The following is a 12,954-nucleotide window of genomic DNA, read 5'->3' on the forward strand; positions in this document are numbered from 1 at the left end:
TAGAACGATCAAAAATTAAAATTTTTATTAATTATATAATACATGATTTAACTACCATCATTTTGACATTAAAAAACTAGAAAAGGACCAACTCCACAAAAATACAAGTAATTAATCCACAACTTGGCGAATTACGATCAAATCACAGTTTAAATTGATGGTATGATTAAAGCAAGCACATGCAAAATTCTTTTTCAGTTGAAGGTTGGGCATTAGGGGTGGGATTTGACCTTACTTGATTGTATCAGTTGCCGTGGGGGTTTGACGAATCAAACCTGTCAAGTAATGCGGGAAAGGGAACTGCATCAATTATTAATAGGTGAATATAAACAGAAAAGATAACTGAACAGTGCGCCTAAGCAGAAAACAAACCATCTTCGACATATTCCCTGTGCTAATGTTATGGAAGTGATCATTTTTGTTTTTGTCTGCGTACTTGATAGCTGTCGTTGTATTAAGCCGTTCAAAATATTTGTTAAAAGCTCGTGCCAAAATTCAGATTCGTATCTACAAAAGCAGGAAGAGAAAAAAAAAAAAGAATTTTTACTTGTAATTTCGTATCTACAAAATTAAGATGAAACATTTAAAAGAATTTGTATTGAATCCGCAGCCGAAGATGTGTGTACAATTCAGTTGACACCAAAAAATGCCCTATGGTATTTTTTGAATATCTTAGATAGATGCAGTACTCTACCATTTTTTTTCCAATACAGAAATTTCCAATTTCCGCACTCGTTCCCGGCATACAAATTTACTTCCCTTGATAAAAACGGAAGAGAAAATTCAGTTAACCATCTAACAGCCTGCATACCTTTTCAGAAACCGATTTCTTGTGCCTCTGCGTGTCCAGAGAATGTCCAAAACATCTTCCGCATGTTAACTCTCTAGTGAGTACCGACTGTTAAACCAAGAGTCAGCAGCATATTGAGGTAAGCTACAAATTCACACACCGTTAGTACGAGAAGCCTGCCCCAGCTCCCACATCAATCACTGCATTGGCAAAATGGCCAAATTCAAGTTTGTTTAGAGTTACCATGTCACTGGTTCAAGTCAGCAGAAATCTTCTTGATGTGAAACCAATGGATTCCTGCATTGAATACACCCACAACATAAGCAGTGACATTGAAGATCAATCACAAAGCATCAAGTAACAGAACTATATGAGTACTTGAACCCAGTTCTTACCAACTAGGCCTGTAAACTGGTTGACTAAGGGTTGATATTCAACATCACAACCAAGAAAGTCCACCTTCTATGAAATCACAGGATCATTCTCAGGTCTTCAGCATCAAACCAAGCCTTTGTGCAGAAGTTAGACCCAAGTTACCGTCTCCCCTGAAGTAGCTGATAAAGAGCTCAGAACCTTTTTGTTTCAGATTACTTTCACTCATCAGATGATGCAAGCACAAAGAATCATTTTCTTCCGACAGCCCCTCTGTCTCTAAGAGCAGGCACCACACAATCAGTAAACCACATAATACTGTGATGCTCCCTGAACTGCAGATGGATTTTGCAAGCAATAAACAGCTAGGAATCTCTCTTTGTCACAATGCCACCAGAATTTGGCCTTTTCTGTATGCCATACTGCCAAGCATCCCTATATTTATTACCTGATTTGTCAAAGTCATCCAGGGAATTTTCCAATGGTGGCTTAAAGGGGTGGTGATTTCCATTCCAAGGTATTCTATCTTCATCTTCCGATGGTGTTCCAGACCGGGACTCCATTTGTGGATCTAACAATCTATGTCTTGGTCCAGCTGATCTCAAACCTCTTGGATTGTTGGAAATCTTACCCTGTGATGAACTGTAACCTGGACCTTTAGCGGATAATGATGCCAAAAATTCTTTAGGGAGGGAATCCATGTCCACGTAACAACCCCTTGTTTTTGCATCAGCAATTAATGCAGCCCAGTCATCAGATTGTGTTAGAGCATTCGCATTTCCCATAACCTGTTAAACAACGAACTTCTGTATTTAGACAAAAACCCAAATCAAGCGATTGAGTGTTTGTGGATGAATTTGAGTGTGTAGAAAACAAACAAAAGAGGAAAACGAAAAGGGGAAAAGCAGGAAAAAGAAAGCTATACCCAAAGAGCCCGTCTTGCACGAGTAAGAGCAACATTCATACGCCGAATATCTGCAACAAAGCCAACCCCATGACTTGAGGCTCGCACACAAGACATGATAATAACATCACGTTCCTGGCCTTGGAAGGCATCTACAGTATTGATATACAAATCCTTTCCTTCTGATGATGCTAAAACATTTCGGAATTCATGCTGAAGGCATTTTAATTGCAGCTTGTATGGTGTGATAATACCAATGGAGACTTTCCCCAAACCCAAAGATTTCAAAGTTTTTTGAAGATGCTCATACAAGCAAAAACCAAATTTTGCTTCATCAATGTTTTGATAAGAAACAGATCCACCTCTATGGGACTCCTTACCATGGATGACATCATAGAAAACATAAGGCCTAAGTAAGGGGTCTTTGTAGTAGACCTCATCAGGTAAATTAGCAACACTTTCACTGTCAGTGAGGCGTCCTTGGTAGAAGTGCCTTGAAGGAAAATCCCGAATATTAGGATGCATCCTATACTGTACAGATAGCAGCATTGTTGGGCATCCTGCTTGCTGAAACCTCTCAAACAGGCTCCTGCTGTACAGCAAGGTTCCAGCTGCCTTGCTGATAACCGTTGCAGGAAGCTGCTGAGGATCCCCAACAAGAACACATCGTGCTGCACCAAGGGCAAGGGGAGGCAGAACACCAACTTCACTGGCTTGGGCTGCCTCATCAATGACTACCATATCAAAACCATGAGTAAGGCGACTGAACAACTTGCGCCCACTGCTTGAGACAGTGGTGAACACAATCTCAGCCTCATTGGCAAAACTTGCCTCAAGACTAGATCGAGCGTCTTCCAAATCAAAGTTGCTACCAAGACGAAAACTACTTTCTAAAATATGAAAGCGAGACATCTCAACAAGAACTTTATCCCTGTCTTCGACCACAGCAGCAAGGTTCTGCAGCAACGCATCTCGACTCTGGTCCCGAGCCATAAGAACATCAGGGTCAACACCCACAGATCCTTGTGAACGAACAGCAACAGCAGTTGCATTAAGTTGCCCTTGGAGAGTAGCTATCTGCTTAGACAATGTAAATTCACGTGCTTTTAAATTCTGCACCCATCCCAAAACTTCATCACGGGTCTTAAGTAAAAGTTGTTCAGTCCTACGCTCAACAGAAACTGCCTGGGCGGCACGTGTTTGTGAATCTACCCCAACTCGTGCTACATCAGGTCGATAAACCCTCATCTCACCATCAATGAAACCACGGTCAAGAACACGTGCAAGAAGCTCATCAGTTGCAGCATTCGAAGGAGCACAAACTAACATTCTGGGTTTTGGGCAAAGTTTGGGAAGGGTGCGCAAAAGATTTTGGTCCATATTCTGAAGAACTTCATCGATTGACCCCACAGCAATATTGTCAGAATTGCTCTCATTAGCATTCTTATAGCTCTCAGGTGCAAGTTTCTTTAGCAAAGAATTGTAGTAGTGCTGATACTGAACCAGATGTATGACATTCAGCATTCCCCACACTGTGTGTGTCTTACCTGTTCCTGGAGGCCCTTGAACTAGAGTAAAAGGCCATGGACTCTTAGTCATCCCGCTGCTGGTGCCAGCAGCAGTGTGCATAGCCGCCCATTGGATTGCAGCAAGCTGTGGTCCATTAAAAGACCTATGCAAATGATCAATAAAATTCTGTGTGAAGCATTCAGGCATGGTAGGGGTCTGATGCTCATATTTTGGGAAATGCTCTGGGCTCGGCTTAAGGATTGCAGTTTGCATCTACAAAAAGAGAAATATAAATTTACATTAAAACATGCATCATAAACAAAAACAAGCAAAGATCCAGCAAACACCTGTGAATTGAGACGACAGAATGCATGCAAAGCTACATACTCCCGCTGGGTGGTTGCAAGAGAACCAAGCACAGTCAGATACCATATACCCTTAGGATGAAGTTTTCTCAGGATATGATCATCATCACCCATGCTGCAAAAAGCACAATTGTAATAAGAAAAGAAACTGAATTTATTTGAGAATCTAGCTTAAAACTGGAACATCTTTGTAGATAAAAGCACAGAATACCAATCAGACCACACAACACCAGGAAAATAGTCAGGATTTTTACCCATTAGGATCATACGAGTCCCCAACATAAAAATGTATAATCGCCCCAATAGGATCACGAGTATCAGCAGGTATGTGTCGTCTAACAGTGCCAGCCACTCGGCCAGTAACCTCAAGTTCCTCCCCATCTTCGATTGACAGCATTTGGTTCCTCTTGGTTCTGACTACTTGAGATAATAAGAGTTAAAATTATAAGATAAAAAGCTGAAGATAGTAATAACTCTGTCATTAAATAAAAAACAAACATCTTACCTGATCCAGGCCTGGGAGTTGAAAGAACTGCAACATCACCCTCCTTAAACACCCACTTGCAGTCACTTGTAGGAAGGACTACCACATCATACCATCCTATGCCAGCAAATGAAATTTTTCAGCAAGTTAACGAACTAGGACAAAGACCTAAGTAAATTCCAAAATGACTTTGGAGATCCATAGTTTACATGCGCACACACAAAAAGAGGAAGAAAAACGAAAAGTTCTCTTTATTTCCAAATTTCACCTAGCTCAGAACCAATGACATAAAAAATATAAACACAAAATAATAATTCAACTAATCCTGCAGCCAAAATTGACACAGATAACCTTCAACACATTTTCTGGCCTTTTTAAAAAGAACGTATCTTCAAAAGTAATTGAAAGAAGATCAAATCATTTTTTTTTATTTTTTTTAAATAAATAGAGATCAAAATCTACCACATTTTGGTCTCAAGTTAATTATTTTCGGTTTCAAAGTTAGCTAATATATATGTAGGTACCTCTCTCACGCCTTTCAATGCTCTTTATACGAACCATTATATGTGCATCTCTTGAACCTGTTTCAGTCAACTCTTCCCACGTGCTGTATAGTTGAGCTCGGCATTCCTCAAAAAGCAATGGCTCAAATACTCTAACATACTCTTCTACTGATTCAAACCGACCCGGAACACATTGAAGTTCACTCTCCTCTGAAGCATCATACATTCAATTAGTTCCATAGAGATAATACGAGGACCATATACAAAAATAAACTTTAAAAGGTGCAGGGGATGCCAAAAACAATTCAAACAAATCTGAGTCTGAAACAACCAAAGGGACCATAGAGATAATAGGGGAACCATATACAAAAATAAAGTTTAAAAGGTGCAAGGGACCCAAAAGACAATTCAAACAAAGCTGAGCCCGAAACTACCAAAAGGGTAATATAAAAAGATCACCACCTAAATATAAGCAGGATGACAACGAGCAAAGGAAAAACTCAAGTTTAAGGATACTAATTCATGCATATATATGAAAATAAAATATATACCTGTCAACAATCATAACTATATTAAAAAAACAAACTTCCAAACACAAAAAGAAATTGTAGCATTGCCTTGATAAGGTTAGATTTTCATTTATGATTACTAATTTCCACCCAATTGATCATTTGTAGGACTCCCAGGAATGCAGCACTGAGTATACCTTTTCTAGGCATGGGTCCAAACAATATAAAAACACTCAGATTTATTTTAAGAACTTTAAAAATCCCAAGTGATCCATAATTCCAAACTAGACTTTGATAGTGTTGAAAAATTTAAATGGCACATTCCATGAGAAAATACAATTAACACATAAAAACGTTGGTGTAGCTCTTCACTCCTCTCTCCAAAACGATAAGACTATGAGAATTGTAATCTGTAACACACTAGGATCATATAAGGGTGATAAGATACAGTGAGGAGTAAATAAGTTGTACTGGAATTTAAAATCTTGCTTACAGAACATAAAATCTCATGTCCTTTGAGTGTTATGATTCTCAATAGTCAATAGTGTTATGGTTGGAGGGAAATGGAGAACTGACATGAGAAAATCATGAAAGCCATAATGCATGTGGACAAAAAAATTCAAAAAATGCAAGGGAGAACTCCACATAATCAGTCAACAGTTACCCAAACATTTATCAATGTAAAAGTACCTGGGTGATGCCAAAACTTTTCATTGGTCACCTCCCGTATAAGACGTTCAACTGACGTGTCCTGATACAAGTTACCAACAACAGTTGGCTTCTTGGCAGGAGGCTGTTTCTTGTTTCCCAGCTTTGGCTCCATGGAGCTTTGGCTCAATGGAGCTGACTTTTTGTTGAACTGAGAATTTTTCTGCTGCCATGCATCTGCGGGTTGCTTCCATGAACTGTGTCTTGGGATGGGTGGTTGAGAAACCTCTGCAGAAAAATCAGTACCACTGTTAAGTCTCCTAGGCCTGCTTACTGGTCCAGGATTCATATCACCATTAAATTCAGGTTTTGGTTCATAAAATTCCAAAGGAGTGACTCCATTACTACATGACGATCCATCATATTGTTTCAGATCCTTATTTACAGGATGACTATGCTTTTCTCCACCATATTCAATAGGCGGAGGTATCGTACGAACTTCCTTAGTAGTGCGAGTGATAATGGGTGGGTTCTGCCTCCTTGGTGTTGAAGTTTTCAAAGAGCCAGCTTGCTTAACATCTTCCAAATTAAGAAAAACAGTCTGTCTATTGCGTTTCTTCCCTAGCATTGCTTCTTTTTGTTGATCTACCTTTCTCCTGCCTGGATTATTTGCAAACTTACATGCATGACTTCCTTCAACACCTTTACCTTCTCTTTGTTTTGGAGGCAAGCCAGCATCTTCTTGACCATCCATAGATTTCTCACCTTTAGTGCTGCCTTCAGAACGTCGGATATTGTTACTTTTTTGTTCACTTGGATCTTGATCCAAAAAGGCATATCTAGTATTTTCATCCTTACTGCTTTCGTGACTTTTAACATCTACATCAGCAGCAGTATAATCCATTGCTTCAGACGTCTCTTGCCCTCCCAATGCTTTATCCTGCTCATGCAAGCTAACACTCGGATATGCATCAGCAGAACCCTCGGCATCAGACCATTCCCCTTCTTCTCTTTCAACAGCTATAGCACTTTCAGAACTTGGTTCAAGAGATGGTGATGCTTTGATCTCCTCACCACTACTGGACTTCAATAAAGATGATGCAAGCTCAGGATTTGGATCCTCAACCTTCTGTACAGGATAAATTCCTTGGCCGTGGGCAGCTTTGGCTCGAATGAAAGGCTGAAAACCTGACACAGATGATGCATGTGAGAAAGCATGATTATTGGTTATTCTTTGAGGACCTGCTGATGCTACAGACAAGTCAGAAGTGTGGGGATTCACAGAGGGAAACGCTTTCTGGGGCTGGGAGCAGAAGACTCGACCATTTTCCTCATCATCGGCAGGAGGTTCATTAAGATCAAATAACAGCCTTCCTCGTGAACCCATTTCATATGCAAATGCATATAAACTAAACTGCGTATAGAGATAAGCCCAACAGCTACCCTTTGTGTTCTCTTTTCAGCATAAAAAGAACATGTCACACCAACTGCAAAGGAATGGGAAAGTTCTTGACAGTGTCCAAAGAATTCTATAAATCCACAGACTTGGCAAATCAAACTCTACAAAACTAAATGTTTACAGAAGAAAAGTATAAGAAACAGTTACAAAAAGCATAAATTAGAGTAAGCAATTGCCATTATCCTTTGTGGCCAACTTGAAAAGAAAAAGCAATTAAACCTAAAAATTGGCATATAACTTACATTGCAGACACAATGACTTAAAAGGAAAAGCCTCTAAATATTTCAAAAAACATAATCTAAAAAATTGCCAGAGTCACCTAACCATTCTCCCATATTTACGAATAGCTTAAAGCAAACCTCTAAGGCAATTTTTCCAATAGTCGATGTCCCACCCACATTCACCAAAGCATTAGACAATTTAAAATTTATCATCTTTTTATCTAACACCAGATCAAAGATTAAAGAGCCATAATACACAGATCACAAGGGACAATAACTCCTTGAATGATTATAAAAAGCCATTTCAGTCGCAGAAGTAAAAAACGTACGATACACCTAGTACCAAAGGCCCAGCATACAATAACATCAGTTTCACAGCACATAAAGTTAAGCAAGTCGACTTTTTTCACCTTCAATGTAGACATTACATCATTCTATACAATTCAACCAGAAATAAATAACGAATAACATCACGAAAAATTGTAAGATTTGTTTTAGACATGACAATTGAGCGACACCTGTAGCACTTGAACAGGGCATAGACTGCTTAAATCTAAACAAATATAATTTTTTTAAAAAAAGAAAAAGTGCATTTATGATTACACATTCAAAACCTAAACTTCTACCATGTCACCAACCATGAGGAACCATCTAAAAACAACTACTGAAAATTCATGGAGTGGGAAGAGAAAATTCAACACCAATAAAGTAAACATAAAAATAAAACAGAAAACACATTATCAGATAAAGGCAAACGACACAGCATAAGAGTTTCTTTCACCTAATCACACAGCATGACCTATTGTTCTCTAGCAAACCAGAAGCTGACCAAGATTATGATTAGCACGCACTAACATCACTAATTAAACCCCAAATCACTCCTAATAGAATTCCTTACAGACCTACTTTTGTTTTCTAGGGTTTGAGGAAAATCAAACTCTTTGTTCACGTTTTCAAACCGTGTTTCGACTAATCTCCCCAAGAATCATCAAATCCCGTCATAATCAGGCATTATGTACATCACAAACTGTCGTTCACAGATCATACCTAATTATCATTATCATTAATTCCAAGTGAAAACAGGTTAATGTCAAAGGCAAGATTCACTCCATCTCTTTTTCTTCCTTTCTTTCCGATCTTCGATAATATTATAACAAGGATATTTCCAGAACAAATTAAATAAATAAGATTTTAAATTCAAGAAAATAATAATTGCAGTGAAGAGAGGGGTTTTCTTTAGTTTTTACCTCTGAAGAGCTGCTTTGAATCTAGAGAGAAAGAATAGTAACAGAGAGAGAGAGAGAGAGAGAGAGCGGCTCTTTAGAGGATTGCAAAGAGAGCTAAGGCTTTGATGTGAGGGAAATAATAGGCTTGGAGACGGGTTTATATAGGAAATAACATGCCCATCTCGCCGCCCGTAATTTTCTCCGTCCACCGTTAAAATCCTCCCGGCGAGTTATTAATAAACCACACTTTTTAATTTTTGTTTATCCATCCAAGGAAATTGCAATTACAAAACGAGCCCCTGAAACCTCTGTATTTACATCATCTGCCTCCTCTGATTAGCTGTTCACTAAACTCCAACCACTGATCTAATGATTCAAATTAGGCAAGTGGACGGAAATCTAGAGATAAGATAAGGGTTAACATAGGTATTTCACATCCAAGGATAAAATAATTTTAGGGGATTTATTTATGTGTATAATACTCACACGTAAAAATCTTGTGCTTATATTGTAAATGGACGTTGATCTCGTTCACTAGTGGGACCGAAAGAAATGCCACGTCGGCTTGGAGCGTTGATGAGTTTAATTGGACTCGTATTATAGGGCTTCATGATGACACGTATTAAATGACGAAAATTTTGCCATTTGTGAGATTGTTAAGGGTAAATATGTCCATTAAAATAGGTACAGCAGGGTTTGCTTGAGTCACATCCCACGTGCGCTCAAAGCGGAGGAGATCACTTTCCTATCTTAGGATAATTTTTGGCCCTCGTTTCAGTTGCTACTTTAAGGACAATTTTTCAAATATTTTTTAATCCATCTCGTTAAAAAAAATACCTATTATAAAATTACAACATACACACACACACACACACACACACACACACACACACATATATATATATATATAATATAAAGAATAAATATCAAATCTGTTGGGTGTAATATATTTATTTAATTTAAATTTATGATGTGTATTATGTGTTAATTTAATTAATTTCATTTACTAGTATTTGAAATAATTGTTTGAAAAAGTGTATTTGATTTGAATAATATTTTATTATTAATAATTAATTAAAAATTATTAGATATAAATTATTATTATTATAATTAATAAAAATTGATAATTAGTTAGAAATAATAAAAAAATATTAATATATTATTTTACTTAAATATCTTTAGTTATAATTATTATAAAACATATTTTATATTATTTGTAATATTAATTGAAAATAAAAATATTTTTATCTTTAAAATTAAGAAATAAAGATATAATAATAATAATAATAAAATAAAATTATTTTAATAATTTTTAAATATTTAAAATAAAATATCATTATTAATAATAATAAATTATTAAAAATATATATTATCAAAATAATTTTATATGACAGCGAACCAAACCATGAGTCATGAACCAAAATAATTTATATCGAAATTCATGTATTTATATTTATTTTTTTTGGTTAATTAGGAAGTTTTTAATATTTGCTGTCTATTCTAAATCATGAATCCCTTGGAAAAACTTTGCAAGGTTTGTAATGCTCATCTCATGAATCATGACCAGGGGAGGGAAAAAGGTAATTAGAATTTAACGAGGTAGTTTTTATTTATATGTAAAAAGACAAATATAGCCTCACTCACGCCGCATGCATTCATAGCCTCTGACTATATTCCATGGCGTTTGGTGCGCCACGCTCGCCTACCTTTTGCCAAAATATATTTATTTATACATGAAATTACATACATACGTACATACATACCAAAACTAAGCATGCCCACCGTAGATTCCGTATAAACGAGTTGACTCAGTCAGCCCATGCCCATTTATGAGGAAGAATGAGGGCCATCCAGTGGCCGAGTCGACGGCCTAATCCATGGGAGATTCATTGTGAATTGTACGTGGTATTTCCCATTTTGGTAATGTGGGATATAAATAGAATTCAAAAAAGTACATTCTAGATTAAATTTATATAGAAATAAATAAACATTACTATAAATTTTATTGATGGGATTTGCCTTTTTTTTTTTTTTCTCCTGACATAATATTGAAAATCAAACAAGATGTACCAAATTTATCAACTTTAAATAAATACACAAATAAAAAATGTGATGAAATATTCGTTTGTTTTTAATTTAAAATTATCTAATTATATAAGGATGTATATCAAATATATACTTATTTATATATTGAAAATAAATATATATAATTTTATTATATATCTAATTTCTTGTATGTTATAAATCTAACATGTGCCCTAACATTTGTTATGGAGAAACAAATAGTCATATACACTGCAATGGTATTTATAAATTTCATTTTTCTTTTTGTACATAAAATTAAAGTAAAACTCTTAAGGCAATCCCTGATACAAAATTTCCATTTGGTTTGATTCTCCACCTGCCACAAAATTTTTCTATGCTATTTCCCATATATAATGGATATGGTTTGGTTTCTTTTTTTTTTGGGAAATTTTGTTATGTTTCAAATATATGCTCTAACTAATAACGCCTTAAGTGCAATTGTAGTATATTTTGAATAGAAGAATATAGTTGAGAGTAACTTGGGGTTGCCGATTCTTATTGCTAGCCTTTCCCCAAAAATTATAAAAAGCTAGTGCCAATCAAACTTAATATAATTGAATATTATCTAAGTCTGAATAGCCCTAAAAGGTCAGGGTTTAGGATTTAAAATTTAGAGTAATTTGGTTGGCAGCCAAAAGAATTATTCCCACCCAATATTTAATACATTCTCAAACTCTTACTCTCAATTTTTCGAAAATTCAAATACTTACCTGTCATCCAACTTCTGTTATATTTAGTTATTAGTTGTAAGAGAAAAAATATTATTTCATTAGTAATATTAAAAAATATATGATTTTATCTCATTCCTTTTTAGGTTTTAAAAATTGACAATTTCACCTTAATTTTAACTTTTTTTCAATTTTGAAAAATGATTTTTTTCTCTCCATCCTTAAGGCTTTTTTTTCCCCCTCTCTGACCATAGTCACTGTGTCCCCAGAGACTCTCTCTTCCCACCTTAAACCTTTGTCGATGCTTCCTCTCCGTCTTAGTGTTGAGCGATGCATTCTCTCTAGCAATTTGACCTAATCTAATAAATCTTGTTTTGTCAGCTTTGTCATTTGAAGTGAATACATCTCTATCTCTTCAGCTTCATCACACCAAAGCCTTCTTTAGAGAAGGATCTTCGACTAATCTTCATAAGTTTGACATGAACATATCTTCAACAGAAGGTTTCTACACACATCTTTATCAATGGGAGATTTTAACAACTTTAGTTCATGAATTGAAGATCTGTCTTTGATGTTTTCTCTCCATCAGCGAAGGTTTAGGATGAGAAGAAAGAGTTGTTGAGGACAATGACGGTGGCTCAAGATGAAGGGGAAAAAAAAAACTTAATTTGGGGTTGGAGAAGTAATTTTTCAAAAATAGAAAATTTGATATTGAAATAAAATTGTACGTTTTTTTAATTTTAGGGGATAAAAAAAATTATACTTTTTAATATTATTAATGGAATAACTTTTTTGTCCTTACAATTAATAGTTAAATGTTACTGATATTAAATGATAAGTGAAAGTTTTCAAAAAATTAAGAGTGGAATGCATCATATGATGGGTGGGAATAAGTCCTTTAGCCTTTAACTAACGAAGTAGTGAGATCAAACTAGTTTCTATTGAATGTTTTTTCAAGTTAACTTTGTTCAAGAATGCCTTGATATTCGTTATGCTTATTCATACATGTGATGCAGAAATCTGTTCACAGTGTGAACGCTGATATACTGCTGGGATTGGGAAATGTTTCGACCAAAGGGTCAGAATTGACGAGAAGTACTTGGTTTACCAGTGCTCAATCAGTTTGATCAAATGCTTGGGCCCTTTCCTGGCCTTCCTTTTCCACTCTGCGTGCTACTTTGGGTCACAAGGATATAGGAGAAAGCAGTGGG

General features: G+C 36.1%; 1 protein-coding gene across 5 annotated transcripts; it reads right to left on the reverse strand.

Annotated features, from left to right (window-relative positions):
• Positions 1–9,165, reverse strand: LOC123202790 (probable helicase MAGATAMA 3). 5 transcript variants are annotated; one of them, XM_044618920.1, is made up of 12 exons: positions 9,012–9,165; positions 6,127–7,571; positions 4,949–5,137; positions 4,446–4,541; positions 4,195–4,360; positions 3,923–4,055; positions 2,088–3,848; positions 1,186–1,950; positions 1,034–1,087; positions 812–934; positions 373–507; positions 1–275 (listed from the first exon to the last, which is right to left on the reverse strand). In XM_044618920.1, exons 2-8 carry the CDS (start codon positions 7,469–7,471, stop codon positions 1,528–1,530), a joined length of 4,113 nt encoding a protein of 1,370 aa, XP_044474855.1. In that variant the 5' UTR covers positions 7,472–7,571; positions 9,012–9,165; the 3' UTR covers positions 1–275; positions 373–507; positions 812–934; positions 1,034–1,087; positions 1,186–1,527. The 5 variants fall into 5 exon arrangements, with proteins under 5 accessions (XP_044474855.1, XP_044474851.1, XP_044474856.1 ...); XM_044618916.1 differs by having other exon boundaries at positions 812–1,087; XM_044618921.1 differs by having other exon boundaries at positions 812–1,087; positions 4,195–4,357; positions 9,012–9,164.
• Between the last annotated feature and the right edge of the window lie 3,789 nt (positions 9,166–12,954).

The sequence above is a fragment of the Mangifera indica genome, chromosome 19 (assembly GCF_011075055.1).
Source record: "Mangifera indica cultivar Alphonso chromosome 19, CATAS_Mindica_2.1, whole genome shotgun sequence".
Classification (NCBI taxonomy): Eukaryota; Viridiplantae; Streptophyta; class Magnoliopsida; order Sapindales; family Anacardiaceae; genus Mangifera; species Mangifera indica.